General features: G+C 42.4%; 1 protein-coding gene across 1 annotated transcript; it reads right to left on the reverse strand.

The window, feature by feature from the left end:
- Positions 1 to 727: 727 nt before the first annotated feature.
- mcm3ap (minichromosome maintenance complex component 3 associated protein) lies at positions 728 to 19,987 on the reverse strand. Its single transcript, XM_015377017.1, has 28 exons — positions 18,786 to 19,987; positions 16,527 to 16,774; positions 16,285 to 16,366; positions 15,176 to 15,329; positions 14,912 to 15,102; positions 14,700 to 14,839; positions 13,123 to 13,320; positions 12,775 to 13,043; positions 12,520 to 12,682; positions 12,191 to 12,348; positions 11,843 to 12,066; positions 11,560 to 11,765; positions 11,374 to 11,474; positions 11,166 to 11,297; positions 10,919 to 11,032; positions 8,941 to 9,093; positions 8,621 to 8,818; positions 8,479 to 8,547; positions 8,271 to 8,405; positions 6,602 to 6,752; positions 6,126 to 6,387; positions 5,502 to 5,599; positions 4,624 to 5,014; positions 4,248 to 4,538; positions 3,308 to 3,437; positions 2,454 to 2,639; positions 1,213 to 1,360; positions 728 to 1,111 (listed from the first exon to the last, which is right to left on the reverse strand). The coding sequence occupies exons 1-28, from the start codon at positions 19,870 to 19,872 to the stop codon at positions 935 to 937; spliced, it is 5,856 nt and encodes a 1,951-aa protein (XP_015232503.1). The 5' UTR covers positions 19,873 to 19,987; the 3' UTR covers positions 728 to 934.
- Between the last annotated feature and the right edge of the window lie 6 nt (positions 19,988 to 19,993).

The following is a 19,993-nucleotide window of genomic DNA, read 5'->3' on the forward strand; positions in this document are numbered from 1 at the left end:
AAAAAATCAATTATGTAGAAACTGAGTGGTTATTCTTTTTGTGCCCGACTGACAGACCTTATGGTGAAATGCAACCAAAATCCAAAGTAAACAGAAAAAGTCTTGTTTCTCTCTCAGATCCACTCTAAGGGAAGGTCTTGATTACTGCAGGAGGGTTCAGAGGACTGATGGATCATGGGAAGGTTGAGCCATGACTTGTAGTTTTAGCCCCTAACAAATAACCAGCAGCTCTTTATTCAGTGTTGTGGTCGTTCCTCAGATCCTGGGGAGTTTGCTTTACATACGGGACGTGGTATGGTCTGGAAACCTTTGCTTGCATGGGTCACACCTATAAGAGCAAGTATGATGGATAAATCCATACATCTGCTGCTTTTTAAGAAGATCCTGACCTACAGGCCATTGAAAGAGGAGTTAGGAACTGTTTAAAACTGATGTTCCACAGAAATAAACACATCTCCCAGCAGTCTATTTATTTTTATTTCAAGGGGAGTGATGGCCTAGGGGTTAGAGCATAGAGATTGGAATTCTGAGGCTCCGAGTTCAAACCCACTCCCACAGACTGCCACTCTGGCTCTCTGAGTTAAACGCAGAGGTAAATTTCTCCAATGTGAGATCAATAAAGTTCAATTATTATTAGCCCTAAACTGTCCAATCAAATCCCTCCTTGCATTTAAAAAGTCACAAGTTCTCATCAATGAACTGATGAAAGAACAAATTGAATGTTTACATAAAAATATTTCTTTATTCAATATTTGCACAAAATGAAAAACAAAACCACTTCAGTACTTTAATAAAACATTACATTGGTCTAATAAAAGAAACGATGCTGACTTTGACTAAAAAGGCACTAAACCAAATTAAAATGAACACAGTATTGGTTAAAAACCAGATTTTATTTCTTCAGAGGGTGCCATCTAAAAACCTAAAAAAATCTTCAGTCGTCCACGATGCTCAGCAACCCACTCAGCTTGAACCTCCAGGCCAGCTCCTCTTCTCTGCTCGCCAGAACCTGACGCTCCAAATCCTTCAGTCTCTGAGCCAGAGGAACACGAGGCGGTTTGGACCAGGAAGGCCTGTCCACATGCTCATCCAGCTCAGGCCTCTGGAGGTCCTGATGAAAAAAAAACAATACAGGAAAAATAGGAAAGAGGTTGAGAAGAAGGCTCCATAAAGCGGCTTATAAAGGATTTATATAAAAAAAAAAGAGGAAACCTGTGTCTCTGCTGCAGCTTGCGTCCTGCCTGAGGGAGAAGCTTTCATGGTGGGTGAGGAGAGTAGGGTGGAGGACGGGATGAAGAGCGGAGTGGACAACTGGTCCAACGGGTCACCATCCAGCCAGCGCTGCAGCTGCTCCAAGCTCCTGCACAGAGGGAGCGGTAAAATGACACCAGATAACTGCAAAACAGTTCTAGAGAATCTGATCCAGATTTGTGGATGATCACTTTTCTGATCCAGATGTTTTTAGACGTTTGGAGCATTTCAGTTCTTCTGATACAGATATTTACTCAGAGATCACCACAATCTCTATAAACCTAAACAGAACAAGGGAGGTTCTGCTGAGATAAGGTGCATTTTCCCAGGTAGGATCTTTTTTAAAGACCAAGAGTGGTGGAAGGTCCATCTATAGCTATATAGGAGCATTAGGAAGGAGCTGAGGGATGGATGGTGCTCCAGGAGACCAAGTTCCCTGAATCCACAGATTTACCAAAACAAACAGGAATTAATTGACCAAAAAGCAATTTGCAATTTCAAGTCTCTAATTATGTCTAAAAAACAACATAAAACTAAGAAAACGAACCTGAAGCTTCCTATAACATTTCCAGGTCAGATTCCTGTTTTTTGCCCAATGGTTCCTAAAACAGCATCAGGGCCTGAAGTTGGCTTTGGATTTGTTATTGTGACAAAGGGCTTCTGGACCGACCGAAACACTTAGAGACTGAAAATGAACCTGGCTTTTTTTCCTCCCACACTTTTTACATTTGATCACGGCTGCACTTTATGGAATGGAAAAGTTCAATTACTGTCTTTAAAGCTGTACTAAATGAAATTTTGTTTTGTATACACTCTGCGTATATAAAATGACAATAAATGTTGTCTAAGTCTAAGTTTGATCCAACATTGAATACAGATTACTTTAATTACATTTTAGGTGAGTGAAATCTTCATTCTATTCAGAATAAATACAAAAACTTTCACTGATTTTAGGATCAAACTGGTCCCAGTTTCAGAGCCACAGGGCCAGTCTAAGGCTTAATTGCAAAGGTTTGAAATTGTAAAATTGTTTTTAATCTGAAGTTTCTGTTAGTGAGGATTAATTCAATTCAACTCAAATGGTGGACTGATCCCAAAGGGAAATGAAATAATTTTTATGATTACATTAATAAAATGAATGAAACCAGCAAAAATATTTAAGGTCAATTTCCGCACATCCAGCATCAGTCACTGATCTGTACCTCTTGCTTTCAACCTTTTCTTCTTCCAAGCTCTGAAGGACTTTGTGGGCCAGCAGCTCCTCTGCTGTGGGAGTGTGTGTGATGTCTAGAGGGGCCCTCGGTGTCTCAGGGGCCTCCACCAAGCTGCAGAACAACTTCTGTCTGAAGAAAGGAGCAGGAGGCGGAGTGCAGGAAGGCTGAGTCACTCTGAATCGGAGCAGGAGGGGAGAAATAAAGAAACAGATACAAACTTTTAACACATTTCAATTAAAAAAATTGCAATTGAAAAGATTTTTTTTTAAAGGAAAATGATCCAAAGACTGTAAAAGTTTTACTCCAGTTCTTTTGGCTAAATAGAAAAAAACAAGAGCTTTCTTTTTATTCAGACAACTTTATTAAATCAATTTAGAGCATATTTGGACACACTAAAGTCTCTGCCTATACAGTTCATTTCTTTAGTAATTTTGCCCTAATTTAAATAAAAAGTCTTGTTCTGCATCAACCAGCTGTGTCCAGGGACCAAATTTCTCCTTCTTTAATAGCGATCGGGGTTATCTCTAAACCCGCCCAGAATGGCCCTGACCCAATAGATCTGGCAGATCGATGGAAGGTTTCTATCTGGACGTCATGTAACTATGCAGGCACGACGGTCAGGACATCTGAAAATCTGGACCAGAGCCTCCTTATCATCCTCATCCCCTTTTCTAAATCGACCAAATATAAAACTACCACCTGTAAAGAAGGTATTTAAGGAACAAAGAACATCTCAGACATGTTTCTCCTCCTCTAACAAACCTTAATGCTTCTGGAAATATTTTATTGAAAGCCTTAATCTGAATAAAAGCTAATGAAGTGGATCCATGCGGCTTCCTCACCGGTCTCTCTCCTGCTGTTTCTCTAGGTGGGTTTTTTCCACGGCCTGCGTCCACTCTGCAGGAGGTCTGAAACCCTCTAGAGAACCTGTGGGGAAGTAAACCAGGATCTCCCCGTCCTCCGTCACTGCGTCTTTAAAAAAAAAAAGGAGGAAAAACATCAGAACAAGTGATTAAACCTCCTGATCTCTGTATAACATTCAGCCGCTGGGAAGCTACAGAGAGGAAATAAACTAAATCCAGGAAGGAGGGAGAAATAGATGAAAGGAGAGTCAGATAGGGACGAATTGGTGTATTATTACAGGGTTTTTACAGGAATGAGTAAGCCTAATTTGATGCTTTTTAATGCTTTTAGAAAAAAATTTTATGCCATCAACAAGCAGCTTTTTCTCCGCCTCGAGCTTCTTTTCCAAACATGCGGCTTGACGATCAACCGGAAGCAGTTCCGCGCAAACATGCGGAATCAGTTATATCTGATATAACATATCGGATTAAATTGCTTATAGAAACAATTTTTTTAAGCATTTTAAATGCCACAATATTCACATTTAATACATTTTAATGCAAATGAAGGTCTTCATTTAAAAAATAATAATTTAGTGACTTATATTTTTTAATGACCCGCGGAAACCCTGTATTAAGGACTGGAAGCATGATGGACGAATATAACACCTATAGACGACGCATAGATAGTCAGACAGATGCATCAATGAATAGCTGCATGGATGGGTGGCTAGAGGGAGAAAATGTCTGAGTGAAAATTCATATAAATATATTCGTGCAAAAAAAAAAAGAAGTTAAATCCAACAGACCTGAAGGTCTATAGATATATTTATTAAGGTCCCTTTATCAGAAAGCAGGGAAGTTTAGATTTCTAGAGGAAAGTGATTACGAGGTAAGAGGAGGTTCAGGACCGGTCTGGTCTGCATGTTTGGGTTTTTACCTGGACAGGCAGGAGGTCCGGGCGGATGCCAGTCTTTCAGTTTGTGGTCGATGAAGATCAGCACAACATCATCCCATGGAATCAGTCTGAAGGCTGAGCAAATCCTCGACTCTTCCAGGTCCATATTTCCACCAGTTAGCCTTGATCTGTTGGGTTGGGGGAGTTGAGCCTTTAATCTGACCTTTTCCAGAAGGTTCTCCAGTCGCGACATGAGGAGCGGCTGACTGTGACGGGAAGCTGGGATCTTAGAAGCGTAACGAAAGATGGAGGAGCAGATGTCCGACCAGGAGTCTGAGTGGAAAGAAAGAGCGACGGACTAAATAACCTTAAATCACTCATTCTGTGTTTTTAGTTCTAAACTTTATTGCTCTCCTACCTGCAGCAGGTATTTCCTCCCACTCCGGCAGCAGCAGGCTGAGGATAACCGCACGGAGCCATGAAAGATGCTGCTCAGAGTTCCAGCCCAGATAAGGGATAAACTCTCTGGTTTCAGGCTGGCTGAACTCGGCAGGAGGCCAGGAAAGGTCAGAGAGATTCCTGGAGCAGACTCTATCAGCAACGTGAGCCAGGACGGCGTTATACAGATGGACGACGGGCGCCGCCTCCTGCCAGGGAAGCTGCACGGCGGCACGATTCTGCCGGTTGGAGTAAACTCTGGGACAGAACTCTTGACTCAAACTGGCCTCGATGAGCTGCACCAGGGTCCGACAGGACAGAGGGGGGGCGGGTGGAGAGCGGCCCAGGAGCCAGCGGACGGCCTGGCTCAGCTACAGATGGAGAGATAACACTGTCTATTACAATGATCAAGATTCATGCCTTAAAATTAATAAATTAATGACTTTTTAAACTGATTCAAATGTATTTTAAGTTTTTAAAGCTTTAAACAGAAAAACAAATAAGGCTGAGAATCACATACAGTCAATGTAAATGTCAATGATTGGAGATAAATAGACCAATATCAATAGAAATATAAATATCACTGAAGAAAGTGCTAAATACAAAAAAAGGAGGCAGAGGAGTTTATTAATTTTAGTTATTTTTTAAATCAAAATTCAGTTATTTCAGCTTCTAAGAAGAGATTCCAGATACTTGAAATCACTTAAAGTGTAGATTAATGAAAGGAAGCCAAAGTAGAAGAACTTCTGTTCTCTCAGAACTAGTTTGTTAGCAACAGTCAGCCTTAGCTTAAAAACTGCTGACAAACTTCAGTTTAAAACACTTTTCAAAGAGCTTAAAGTTGTATTTGTGTTTTACCTGCTCGGATCCCTGCAGGTCACTGGTTGAATCTGGTATGAAGACGAGCAGGAACTCAGAGATGAGCTCTTCTTTAATCAGAGCGTGAAGCTTCAGGGCTGAGAGACCAGAGATCATCGGATGTTATTACAGCATCCTTCTACCAAGTTAAACAAGTGCTGAATATGTTACAAACATTATCAATAAAGGGTTGACATGCATACATGGGTTAATGTATGAACAGAAAGTTAGATCGATGCACTGGGAAAATCTAGAAATAAGTGAAAAATGTCTTAAATTAAGTGTCTTTACCCTTAATTGGAGTAGATAAATCAGATACTTTGCAAATGGAATGAGTATTTTTACTCTTAAAATCAGATAATTAGATAACATGCACTTGAAATAAAACAATCCAATTGTGTTTGCTTATTTTAAATGTAGATTGTCTTGTTCCATTGGCAAAATGTCTCTTTTACCTCCTTAATGCAAGAACAAATGCATTTATTTTAAGAAAAAATAACTTTTTTCCAACGGATTTAGATTTTTCCAAGTGTGGATGTGAGGATAAATGGTATTTTGGTTGGTTAATTGGACAGATGTATAGATGGTTAGAAAGAGGACTGGTTGGATTTCTTTTCCAATCACCTTCCTCCAGTCTCTGGGCGTCAGCATCGCTGTGGGGCCAGGGTACCAAGATGACCAGAGGCAGCGGGCAGTTCCAGCTGTTGATCTGCTGCAGCTGTTTGAGCTGAAGCAGAGCGGAGAGCAGAGGAACGTCCTGCTCTTCCTGCTCCGGCTCCACGAGGGGCTGCGCAGGAAGCAGCATGATGATGGCTCTGGTGCCATGCAGCTCACAGAATTCCTCCGCTCCAGAAAGGCCGGCTGTCGTCAGAGGACCTCTGGAAGCCTGGAGGACACAGCAGAACGCTGCTCAGTCTAACAGGTTTAAAGTAACCTCTTTAGAAGGTTAAATTGTGTTTTATTGAGACATTTATCTTTGGAATCAAATCAAATTTTAAAATAATAAAGAATCTTTTTTTATTGAGTCTAATAAGCCCAGAAATGTGTAAATCTCCACCTTTAAGCTCTTCTACAACTTGAGCGTCATGTTTTCATCTAACCTTGACTGTAATGTGGACTTTATAAGTTCCCTCTCCCTTTTCCTGCAGACTGTTGGAGACGCAGAGCGTCTTCAGGCTCCCGTCTGTCTCCTCCTCCTCCTCACATTCTGGATCACGCCCCAGTTTCACCTCCAGCCAATCTGACAGGATCCTATAAAAAAGACACAGGGAACAATCAGACACATTAAAGAGACGTTTCAAACAAATGTCTGTTTTATCATAAAAAATAAAAACACCATGGAGCTCTTATACCTTAAAATACCAGCAAATTGTTTGCATTTTTCTTTTCCAAGTCTACATAACATTTTAATTTAACAAAGAAACCTCTGAGTAACTTTCTAAACCCAAACTTAATCTTCTCCATATTTAACTAAAATCCATTAAACCATCCTTAAACAGAAACACGGTGGCAGCATAATCAACCTTTCAAATTCAGGCACTTCTGCCCACGATTCTGCACAATAAACATTGTCTACTGCAGCAAAAGGATTTTATTAACCATGTATTAAATAAAAAGCTGACAACGTTTGTCAGAACTGTGTCAATTTTTTTTTTTTATGAATGGAGGAAGAAAAAGCAATTATGGCTCCAAAAATCAGCCAAAACTAAAACATTGGCAAAATACATTGGGGGAAAAAAAATATCGACCTTTGAAAACCTGTATCTTTTGACCTTTTTAGAGATCTGATCCATGCTGTTGCTTGTTTTAGCAGATATTGAATAAAAAATAGAAGAACCATGAGTTACAATAGAAGGGGTTTGGTTGAATCATTTATTAAAATGACCTAGTCAGTCCAGAACAACTGAGAATCTGTTGCAAGACTTAAAAACTACCGTAACTTTTATGCAGGAATTCCTTTCTGCAGAAATAAACTTCAAAGGGGGTTCTTCTAATTATTATAAGGTTCATGTTTCATATCTTAAGTAGAAAGCAATCTTAATATTCACTATTTACTTTGTTTGTTTAATGAAAAGTGACGCCCAATGCCTCAACCTGGACGTCCTTGACGCTCAACGCTCTGGTTTTTGAGCTGTTCTATCATTTTCTTTCAATCTAAAGAGTGGCTTGGCTTTATTTGCTTTGATGAGGAGGAAAAACATTGTTTAAACATGTTATTTAAAGGAGCAAGTCCACCTTAAAACTTCCTCTGTGCAGTCAGTTCATCAGGATCATAACCCTACTAAAATATTCTGTTCTGTTCAGAGTGGCGCAGTGTCGGAAATTATCCCGGTACCGTTGAAAGTGAATATAAAACCTTTCTAATGTTTGTGGTAAAATCTGCGAGCACCAGAATATAACATTGAATATTTTCCACATGCAGGTTTGAACCTTTTTGTTAATGAAGGCGTTTCTAAATAGTGTTTTCTTTGTACATAAAAAAAGATTATTGTGGCTTTTTAAAAACATGCGGAAAGATTAAAAACATGCAGCATTACGGGGCTCTGTGTGGAAAACATTGCCCAAAGCATAATTTCTTCTGACTGACTGACCCTCTGACTCAGCTGCAAATATAAAAGCTTCAAAGACAAAAGGCTGATGAACTGTAACCCTGATATATTCCATCCAAATCCAGTCAAAATAATCTGATAATTCAGAAAACAGAATCGGTTTGTGAAATAAAGAAGTTTTCCATTCAGAAAAGAAAGAATAAAAGTTTGTGATGCTCACCTGTCTGCTGGGCTAACCTTGCATTCCTGATCGCTGGGTAAGAGCAGCAGAGCTTTCCAGAAGATCCTGTCAATGGAGGCTGGAGCGTTTTCTGTAGCCAGGGATGGTAGATCCAGAGGCTTCCAGGACTTCTCCCTGAAACAAACAGAACCGGTTTAAAGTGCTGCTTTAGGATATGAACCGCGATCTGAATAAAGTCAGGACTTACTCAAGCAGCTGTTGATAGTAGAAATGGACTCTCATCTGGTGGACGGCGCTTCGTCTCATTTCTAACAACCTGAGCAAGAAACGGAGACACGTTAAAAAGCTGCTTCGCGCTCAGCACCAAGTACAGGGCGGTATGGACCCACCTGGTGCTGGACACGGCCAACAAGCCGCCGTTCCCCAGGTTCACGAGACCTCGAGCCAGATCGGCCATGGAGGGCCGTGCGGGGGCGCTGGGAGCGAGGGCCCTCAGCTTGAAGCGGGGGTCCACGCAGCATGGCGCCGCAGGAAAACTTCTCATCTGTCGCTTCAGCTGACGGCGAACTGCGACCACTTCACGCCACCTGGTGGGTTAAACAGCAAACATCACAGATCCTCTAAAAACCAAACAATTCTGCAAAGTTTATCTAATCGGCCAACAGGAAACATGTTTGAGCAACAATGTTTATATCCGCCTGGCTTTAACCTTTTGATGAACTTGCGGATCAGCTCCTTCTCCGCCTCCAGAACTTCTTCTGCCAGCTGGGCCATGTCTGAGTTCAAAGTCTCCTCAATCAAGCTGCTCCAGATCTGCTCGGTGCATTTAGCAAAACGCACCGCTTTCTCCTTTAATGCTTCCCTGAAAGCAAAAAAAATAAAAAATGTAAGAGTCACACTTGATAGTCTGAACAGTAACAGAGAAGAAAGTTAAGTTTAGGCTCTTTTAAGCCTCAGCATATGATGAATGCCATCCTTATTATTTTTATTTTTACAAAGATGAAGCCAAGATTAAAAACGTGTCTAATTACATCCCATAAAGCAACAGAATGCAAGACCAAAGGAAGGATCAGGTTGTCTGACTAAGACTCTCTCTTTATGGTGGATTTTAGGTCACATCACAGTATTTTAAACAGACAGAGGTCTGGGCTTTCACTAGGCCTTTCCAGCAGCTGAATTATTTTCTTTTTCAGTCACACTGTTCTAGATTAGTTACTGTTTGGGAGGATTGTTCTGTTGGTGACCCAGTTGGGTCCAGGCTTCAGCTGTTAGACAGATGGACTCTAATCCAACTCCTCTTTAGATGCAGAGCCATCAGACTGCATGGTTCCCCGTTTCTGTAGCAACAAAACATGAGCAAAGACCATCCTCCCTCCACTGCTGAGCTGAACTGTTGGTCTGAGGCGTTTGTGCTGATGTCTGGTTCTCTCCAATCATGGTTCTATGCTTTATGGTCAAACTTCTGGCTTTTGGACTCATCCGTCTTTGACTTTGTCCCAGAAGCAGCTTTGCGGACCTCAGTCCTGCTGCCACCCAGCAGAGGATTTCTCCTTCAACCTTTCAAACTGTCCTGTTATGACCTTTAACCTTCTAACTGGGTCTGTGGGGTCTGAGGTTTCTGGTCTTTCCTCCAAGCTCCTGACCTTTTGCTGAATCTGATGGGGGAAACTGGAGATAATCTTATAACCACTCCCAGATTAACAGGCAGCATCAGCAGCTTCTCTCACCTCATTGCTGATGTCTTTCCATCTTGGCATTATGCTTTTCATGTCAGGTTTCTCTTGGTTTAATTTATGTAACCGATTAAATATCAGTTTATACCGTTTTCTGAAAAGCAGCTGATTACAAGTCATAGGGAAGTGGCTGTTCCAACCGTCGTGATTCCGAATTGTCCGAGTGGTGCCCGACTTTACACGAGTAAATAAAGTGAATTTGTCGTTTATCAAGGGGGCGGGATTGTTGTGGCGGAAGGTTCGCAAGCAAGTTTGGTTGTGGCCAGTTTATCAGAAGCATCTTGCTAACCAATTAGCAACTTAGTGCTAGTAGGTTCCCAATGGGAAGTTCCATTGGGAACCTACTAGCACTAAATTGTTGACTTAGCAACAACACTTTCAAGGAACGCTATGGACAGCAGAAACATGCAAGAGGAGGAGAGTTTTGTGTCGGAGGTCGTAGATGAGTCTCCTCCATCATATACTTTTTATTTAGAGGAGGAAAGTGGGGACGAAGATGTTGTGGAAGAGGACGCCAGGGCGGCAGAAGCTCGGTTTGGTGTAGAAGGCTTACAGCCGTACATGTTTGAACCCGTGCTTCGCAACGCTGCCAGTTCTGTTAGCTCTACACCTGCTGAACACACAGACGTCTATCCCCGTGAACACTGAGACAGATGACCATGATATATGATTGGCCGGATTTAGGTGTTCAAGCTGACATATAACTAACTGCCTAAAAAACACTGATTTTTAGACAGGATTTTTTTTTTTTTATAGAAAATTTGCAACAATATAGTTCGATAAAGAGTACAGTTATAAACATGTTTAAGCCAGAATGATTTGAAATTTAAATATGACTTCCCTACGACTTTAACTTGTCCTGATACCTAAAAACTGAATGAAAACAATAAGTACTTCCTTTCCACCATGATTCTACATTATAGATTTAGTTTTTCAAGGTTCAGAGAATCTTACTGGATCTCAGAGGTGGCGGCTTCCTTCACAGCTTCGTCAACCACCTCATGGATAATCTCTGTGCAGAGAGAACCACTGAACTGCATCAGGAAAGCTTCATGCTCCTGCCTCCTCCTTCAACAAACAGATATGGTAAAGAAAGATGAGGTGAGCTGTGACAAAAATAAACCTTCATAATGTTTTTGATCCTCTATCCTGCTGGAGTTCCTGTTAAAAACTGTTTGATTACAATCATCAGGGAACAGACCTGGCCTCTTCGAGTCTGCGTTTCTCTTCAGCAAGTCGCTCTTGCTCTAACTTGATCTCCGTAGCTGATATCTCCTTCAACATCTGTTCTGACACCTCACCCACCAGAGCCTCCACCTGCACACTGCTCTCCCTGCAGAAACAGCAACGTTCAATCGCTTGAACTGCCTGCATAGCCTCAAACACAACATCCAATCCTGTTAGCTTACATGAGAGCAGTTTTGGCGTAGCTGGCGCCACCATCAGCCACCGCCCTGACCTCTGCTCCAACCACCTCCTCTATCACAGCGTCCACCTCCGCCATGATGTCCTGAAACAGAAGGAAGAAAACAGCGGCTGAGTACAAACCAAAGCAGAGTTTATAGAGCAGGAAAATCCTGCCGGGCTCTTCCCACCTCCTCGCTGTAGACCGGCTGAGGTTTGGGTGCAGGTGATGGAGGTTTGATGAGCTCAGGCTGAGGGATAGGCTGAAAGAGCTGAGCTGCAGGTTGAAACGATTCTCCCCTCTCAGCTGCAGCGGTCGGAGCATCCAGAGCTTTGATCAACGCAAACTGGGGGGGCACCTCTGTGCGGGGCGGGGAGCTGACCTCCACAGCGTCAGCTGAAACAAACAACAGGAGCTCCTTAGGTTCTACTGAGAGAGAAGGATGAGACTGCACACAAATGCTGAAAACAAACCTCTAATGGAGCTGAAGCTGGGCTCTGTCAGCACGCCGTCTCCTCGGAATTTGCTCTGCGAGTCGAAGCTGCAGACGGGAGTGTGCCGAGGTGGGTTTGGAAGTGGACCGCCGTTCACCACCTGTCCGATCAGAGCCGCTTTCTTAGCCAGGATCACGTCGGACCTCTTCAGAGACAGCGGCAGTTCCGGTTCCTGGAAGGACGTCCGACTCAGCTCCACCATCCTGAGGAGAACCGACAGAGTTCTGCTAGAAACCGACCTTCTAATGGGCGAGTCAGCCTGGAGAAGGTCCAACTGCTCAGAAGGAGAACTGAACATGATATGGTCAAACCGCTGCTGAGGCTCACCCATCATTAACATTGAGCCCATATTGCTGAATGAAGTCTGTCGCCTCTGCGGCGCTGCGGAACATCAACATTCGGACGATGTCGTCCACCGGAAACGGGGTTGATCGCGGACCCACAGTGTGAGCCCAGTTCAGGGTCTTCAGGGCTCTCGATCGGACCTGAAACAGAGTAAGAAGAAGCAGCTTAAAACAAAAACATCAGAAACATTTCATTTGTTCATCCAATGTAGAACTTTTAATGGTTTATGCAGACAATCCAAAACAGACTGTGAATCAAATATAAAGTTAATCAGAAAGTGAAGGAGGAAAGCTTCCCTGCTGGTTCCTCACCTGGTTGAAGTATCTGTGTAGGAGGCAGCCGGACAGGTAGGAAGCTCTTTTCACCAACTTGAAGAAACGCACAAAGTTGTTGCTGCTAACAGCAGCAAAGGCTTGAACGGCAAACTTCACCTCAGGAGATTTACGGACTTCGTCGCGGAACTGCTGCACCTCCCTGTGGGGACATTAAAGCGGTCCAATAAAAGCTGAAGCTAACAGCCGGACCTGTTTTAGGTGAAACATCGAGTGGGGTTTGTTCCGACTGACCGAAGGATGTCGCCATCATTGAGTTTCAGCAAGACGCTGTACTGGCGGAACTCTGCCTCCCGGGGGCAGAAGGTCTGCTGCGTGGCCAGGTCCTCGTACATCTCCTTCAGACTCTGCATGCACTTGGTCATGTTCTCGTTGTTGATTTTGGCATCGAAGGACGACAGGCGCTCCTCGCAGAGGTGGTGGGCGCAGTGCACGTGGAAGCGCGTGCACTTCTCTATCAGCGCCACGGTGTCGGGGCAGCAGAGGCGCTGCTGGATGATATCCTGTGGGATGGATCAGCGGAGCAAAAGGTGAAACAGCTGCGTTTTAAAAACCGCTGCTAGATGCTGCTTCGGTCCTGACCTTGCGAATCCCTCGGGTTCTGTTCCACACAAAGTCGTACCAGTCTCTCAGGTTGTCTTGAGCCTGATCCATGATCTGGGTCACCAGGTAGTCCATGGTCATTCTAAGCACCGGAAGGGGCCGCAGCTCATGAGGAAGAGGCTCCTCCTGGTCGGCGGAGGAACGGCTGTACTCCTTTATAGCCGCTTCATGATCCACCTGGTTGGAAGAGAAGACGGATCCTTTAAAAATATCTGAGGGTTTTCAATAAAAGCAAAGGTGTGCGCTCTGCAACTAACATCAGCTCCTTCCTGTGTGTTAGAGCTGCAAACTACATATTTAAGAACAGCTAATAATAACAAGAACAGCATTAAAACCTTCAAAACATCTGGAAGAATCTTAGGCAGCAGTTATTTCTGACCAACCCAGCACCACATCCATTCTAATTTGCCTAAATGAAACGACTAGAAATGCTTTGTTCTTTGAGATTTCACACGCAGCCTTCACTTTGACATTAAAGGCTCCGTTATGCTTGATAAACGTACGCTTCATTTGGAGATGATATAATATCCTGTCCGGTTGGAAGGGGCGTGTACAGCACTAACCGCAAATTTACAACATCACAGTACATGAGGAAATAGGAACAACTGATGTTTTTAACTTTTTAAAAGTTCTCTTGATATTTGTGACATTTATGTCCTAAATCGCAAGATGTCCACCATGTTTATTAGGAAGGCGAGCATCCAGCCTGTTAGTCAGTAGGATGTCATCTAATCCACCAAAGTTTCCAGTAGCTGGTGTGCCAAGAGATGTGATTTATTTTGTTTGTGTAAACATCTTTCTTTGTGGTTAACTGTAATTGTTTTGAGTAATTTAACAATATGACTATCTTGGTTTTATGCAAAGTTGACTTTTCATACTGTGGATTGAAATGATCATCTTGTTCAGATCTAATTTCATCATTTTATATTGTTAATTAATCCTTTTGGTTTTATGTAATTTCACATATATTTCAATTTAATGAACTCAAGGAAGAACAGCAGAGCATTGGATGTGGCTAACGGGGCCAAATAGATAAATAAACAACAACTTTTGCTTTCAAGACCACAGGAGGGTGGAGCTGCTGGGCTGTCCTGCCTGCAGTACAGATGTTGGACACCTGGGGTCCATCCCGATAGTGCAAAGAGAAGAGCGTCAGCGGTTGCCATGATTAGTGGTGTCTAAAAAGTACAGAAAGTGAAAGCTTCTAATGGATAGTTAATTTAGCATAGGGACCAGCTTACGTTCCTATCCGCTGCATAGGAGCTGTATGGTTTACTGAAACCCTCCTGAAGTTTAACATAAAAACATTATTTCTTCAGTGAAATCTTTGAGATTTGCTAATATCCTCACCTTCATATGGTTTCGTTTTTATAAAAGAAAGCTTTACTGCATTTATGTAACTTTTATTTTGTAGTTCCACTTTCAAAGGTTGTATTCAAGATTTGACCAGCATCATTTATGGGCGTTTTCCGTCTGTTCATATCATATTTGGTAAAACTGAAAACCTTTTGGATTTAAACTCCAGATTAAAACGAAGCAAAGTTTCAGACCCTCACCATCTCTGTGTTTGGGAGAACCTCGAACACGCTGAGCTGGTTCCGTGTTTCCCTCATGTACCTCTCCTTCTCTGGACACATGTCGGGACACGTCCCTACAAAAACCCTGGACAGGTCCAAGTCTGTCCTCTTTGGTCGTTCTGAGGGGACATGTGGACAGGGTTAGGTTTTTTTCACATCAGGGTCTCAGATGTGTCGACAGATTCCCTCACCTTGACGAAGAACTTTGTCTCTCTGCTCCAGGATGCGGTATCTGTCCTCGGCAGTCTCTGCGAACTGTCCTATGAGGTGGCTGAGGGATGACGGGACATTTCGCTCTGAGCTCTGCGGCTCTGTGAGGTTCTCTTTTTGAGGCTCTGGATCAAACAGCGGCTGCTTGGATGGAGACGGTCTCAAAGGAGAGCTGCATAAAAAGAGACCATGAGCTGTAGGAACAAAACTAGGGTAAAAAACAGGCTCTGAAACACAGGAGTTACCTTTGTCTAAAGGTGAGATGGCTGCTGACTGTGGGGGGCATAAGTGTGGGTCGCCTGAGAGGGGAAGAACCGGGTTTGGGCTCTTCAACTTTAGGACTTTCTCCTGCAAATTTGTCCTTTTCTGGCGGAGATCTGCTGCTTTTATCACCGGGACCTGAAATGAACCAATAAAACAACTCAGTATCTATAATATGATCTAAAAAAAAAAACTAACAATATTAGTATGATCTCAGTCAGGGCCTAAAAGACGACCCCAGAACCACTGATCCATCTCCGATGTTACAGGGGTCCATCCAGAAAGTTTTGTTAGAGGGACCAAATGGGGGCCAGGAGCTCTATTTAGGTCTGCTGCTGTGGTACTGACTGATTATAAACACAGCTGCAGATTTAACAAGCTAACAGTAACCTAACATACAGCAGCTTTGAGTCATAAAAACCACTGTTCACTTCAAGAAGGCAAAGAATAAACATAAAAACATCTTAAGGAAACATGTTTCAATTGGAATGTATTAGTTAAGCTTTAATAAAAGCATTTGAGCTAAAGTTCCTAACAACCTTGTCTGGTTAAATAAACTTAATCTGAACATGGCAGACAGTAAGAGTGTCTGGGGTCACATCCATTCATCAATTTACAGTAAAATCGGCTAAAATTGTAACAGAAATCCCCCCAAAAATGACGTAATTATCAATTAATTAACATTTTCTTTTAGATTCAACCAGATATCTTTCATTAATAGTCAGTTAGACTTTAGCCTAATCATAAAGTTTAGGCATAAGGTCAAGCATCAAAGCTGCTGATTTCTGGTGAATGGTTTATTAAAACATTGACCAACAGACAGCTTGATTTATTTTAAGGCAGACTTAAATGTCATCAGTTTGTTGATGGATAAAAAATAGTTTTGTGGGTAAAGTAACTGGAAGAGTTCCAGCAAATTATTGGGATTTTAACAACCTTCTATTAAACCATAACTCTTTTGGCCTCATCTGGCTAAACTCCAGAGAACATAAAATCTGAAAACATTTTCATATCCTGCTTTTTAGATTTTTAGCATCAGTACTATGAAGTTTAGTGTAGTTTTGGTTGATAGTTGTAAATGAGTTTGATTTACTTTGCTTCTTCTTTTGCCAGAGGAGGAGCAGCTCCTCTCCATGCAGGACTTTTCCTCGCCTTTTTGCTTTGGCAGCGGAAACCTTAAAAAAAAAAAAAAAACGAAAACAGAACAAAATTAGAAAACACTTCACTGCAGAAAAGATGCTTCTCCACTAAGACACCAAGAACAGCAGCGTCCTGTGGTTCAGTGTGAGTCAGAACAATCGTAGAGTACGTTAAACCAAATCATGGATAACTCACATGGTCCTCAAAGTGAACGATCGCCAGGTTCTTATTGGGTCGGCAGAAGATTTTACAGACTTTTCCAAAACGGGCAAAATGCTTCTCGATCACGTCTTTTTTGTTAAGGCTTGGAGGAATATTCCTGCACATGATGGTGGTGAGATCGCTGGGAGACAACCCGCTGAGACTGTCCAGGCTGTCCCTGCGTGCTCCTTGGCCGACGGGGGTCAACGCTTCGGCCACTGAGCTTGGAGGGACCACTGTGTCTACAGAGGGAAATAATAATCCATCTTATCATTCAGAGGCTATTTTAGAGAAGCCGCTGTTTGACTAAATTAATTAAATTCTTAGAAACAATTATAAATATGTGGCAAAAACTTTAAAAGAAATAAATATTTCTGGCAGCAGCATAATCCAAGTAGTAGCACTCGGAGAGCACAGACCTACACCAAGCAGCAAATGTTGTGACCAATACATATAGCTAAGAACTAACACATGATCTGGATTATTACCAAACTTTTATGGGTTGTTTCTTGGCATGAGGCGCACCTCCAACAAAAAATTATTTGAAATCTATTCAGAATTTTCAAGTAATCCTACTAATGAACTTTCCCACTGAAATCATAACCTCCTCAGCGGAGCTTTTAAACCTGGAATAATCCAACCTTTCATTTGAGCAAATTGAGTGAACTAGAGACAAATTTTACATTTAGAAATACTTGTTTTAATTTGAAGTATTGGAAGAACAATTATTGGATCCTTTTTAAAAGAAAAATACTAAAAGCAGCTTTTTAAATTGACTAGATTGTCAATGAACTTCTGGTTAGTCACCCAGAAATTTTTTTCCCTGAGGTGTAAGTATGATGGGACACAAACTGATTTCTTTCAGCAACTGCCAGAACAAGGACTCCAGGGCTCCATCTGAATACCTTAGATTATAGCTCTAACAGCTCCTACACTGGAAAAACTATCTAGAAATAAGTAAACATTTCTTAAATTAAGTGTATTTGCCCTTTATTTAAGTAGGTAAATGAGATAGTTTGCCAATGGAATGAGTATTTTTACTCGTAAAATAAGATAATGCAATTGTGTTTTCTTATTTTAAGAGTAAATTGTCTTGTTCCACTGGCAAGATGTCTCTTTTACCTCCTCAATCCAAGAACAAATGCACTTATTTTAAGAAAAAATTGACTTCTCTAGATTTCGACTTTTTCCCAGTGTATCCCTCCACCTTTTATGGGCTTAACAGGACTCTATGCAGGGAAGTAAAGGAGCTCTGATCTGCTGTGCTGAATCCAGACAGCTTTCAACCATATGGACTTTATCAAGCAATAAACATGCACATGAGTGATGCTGGCCAAATTGGGACTCCATTTTTCAGGAGAACTACAAAAAAATGTGTAGGTGAGGACATTAGCATGAGTCAACTAAGAGTTTGTGGAGAAATAATGTATTTTTGTTGAACTCTAGAAAATGGCCTCCATTTATCTTCAAACAAAGGCTGAGAATGCCAGGAACTCCATATACTAAATAAATTGATGCTAAGAAGTATCCTGCATCCTGGTCCCTCTGGTTCCTAACTGCCAGCACTATTCACACTGCAAAAATGATCTAAAAATAAGTACATGTGTCTTAAATCAAGTGTATATACCCTCAATTTTAGAAGTTAAATATGATGATATGCCAATGGAATTAGTATTTATACCATTAAAATAGGATAATTAGATAATATGCACTTGTAATAAGACGACGCAACTGCTTTTTCTTATTTTAAATGTAAATTGTCTTGTTCCATTGGCAAAGTCTCTCACTTATCTCCTCAATTCAAGAGAGAATGCACTTATTTTTAGGAAAAAGATGTCAATTTTCTGCCATGAAGATAGCACTTCATATTAAGTGTCCTAAAAAATTTGAGGTATTTAGATTGAACCCAGTTGTCACCACAAAGAGGAAGGAAGCCATTAACGAAGCCAAACACATCAATAAAGCTCATTGTTTGAAAGATTAGCAGCAGAAAGTGGTTAAACCTTTTCTATCATACTATCATAAAAACATAGAGTTTATGACTGGAACTTTAACATGATCTGTATTATTTACTCAGAGCAAAGATCATGTTAACACATCCTCCAGTCATCGTTTCAGTGGAGGCTGGTGATGCTGTGGGCCTCCTTCTCTTCCCAAGGTCCCAGGATCATGTTAGTATGATTATAGTTTAAGTTATTTTTTTTAGTGTGGCTGATAAGGTGTACACTGTGGAGCAAATTCTCTAAATCTCACCTGATCGTTCTGGTTTTCCTACAGCGTCTCTAGTTGGTATCTGTGCAGTGGGTGGCAGAGCAGAGGGGTCATTCCCCTGAGGTTTTTCTTCTTCCTCCAGTTTTGGATTTTGTCTCAAAGCCTCATTAGCTGCCTCCCTCTTCACTGGGTTTCCCTGGTTCTTACGGATCCCGCTCAACGCCTGGCCAAACAAGCCCGCAGGACCACGGGACCTCGTTACCTGCCTCTTGGCAGGATGTCTTGGTGAATCCGTGTCAGCTGGAGCATCCTCTTCAGCAGCCGGCTTCTCGAAACCCGAGCTAGAAGCTGCAGGATCATCCTTCCTCTTGATTGCTTTCCCGAGGCGACCAAATACATTTGTGCCGCCTTCCTTTCCATCAGTACTAAACTCTGCCTTAGGGTGGATGCCTCCAAATGATGGAGTCTGACTGAAAGTAACATTCGATGAGAACTGAGTTGGCTGAGTCTGCAGGGCACTGGCTGTGAAATTGAAGGATGATGGGGTGGTGGGCTCTGTGGTGGGACCAGTGGAGCTGGATCCAGGCAGGGCAGCAGGTTTGGTGAAGGTAAAGTGAGGAGTGCTGCTGCCCTGATTACTGTTAGCAGTTGTCGGCTGGTTGGATACAGAGGAGGTTGCAGCTGGCTGTGTGAAGCTGAAACCTGTCGGCCCAGACTTGGCTCCGGTCAGAGCAGAGAAGGCAGTGGAACTGGAACCCCTCTGTGAGCTGCTTCCTCCAAACGATGAGCTAGAAGTTGTCAGGGTTTGGTTGTTACCCAACTCTGGGCTGCTACTGAAGATGGGTTTGAATACAGACTCTGTGGGTGGCTTGAAACTGAACTCTTGGCGTCCAAACCCCTGGTTCTGGTTCACATTCTGCGCAGCACTGAATACGTTAGACGAGGCCGTCTGTCCGGACGAAGTCTGCCCAGAACTGGAGGTGATGATAATATGAGAGCTTCCAAAAGCAGGAGGTGGCTTTCCAAACCCAGAGGTCTCTCCAAAGGATGGAACCTGACTCATAGAAGGCTGGGCCTGAGTCTGTAGCTGTCCGAAAATGGAATTACTCTGGGCTCCAGGCTGATTCATCGGGGATGGCTGTCCGAAAATGGAAACACTTTGGGATGTAGGTTGGTTGACTGTTGATTGCTGTCCGAAGATGGAGCCACTTTGGGATGTAGGTTGGTTGACTGTTGATTGCTGTCCGAAG

The sequence above is a fragment of the Cyprinodon variegatus genome, unplaced genomic scaffold (assembly GCF_000732505.1).
Source record: "Cyprinodon variegatus isolate N-32 unplaced genomic scaffold, C_variegatus-1.0 Scaffold145, whole genome shotgun sequence".
NCBI classification, from domain to species: Eukaryota; Metazoa; Chordata; class Actinopteri; order Cyprinodontiformes; family Cyprinodontidae; genus Cyprinodon; species Cyprinodon variegatus.

What these genes read in the sequence shown, in the direction of transcription:
- mcm3ap (XM_015377017.1), bottom strand. Translation starts at nt 19,872, where the DNA reads ATGAATCAGCCTGGAGCCCAGAGTAATTCCATTTTCGGACAGCTACAG. An exon ending in TACACAGATACTTCAACCAG is followed by an intron (nt 12,349 to 12,519) that starts GTGAGGAACCAG and finishes ACTCTGTTTCAG; the next exon opens with GTCCGATCGAGAGCCCTGAA. An exon ending in AGCCGGTCTACAGCGAGGAG is followed by an intron (nt 11,475 to 11,559) that starts GTGGGAAGAGCC and finishes CTTCTGTTTCAG; the next exon opens with GACATCATGGCGGAGGTGGA.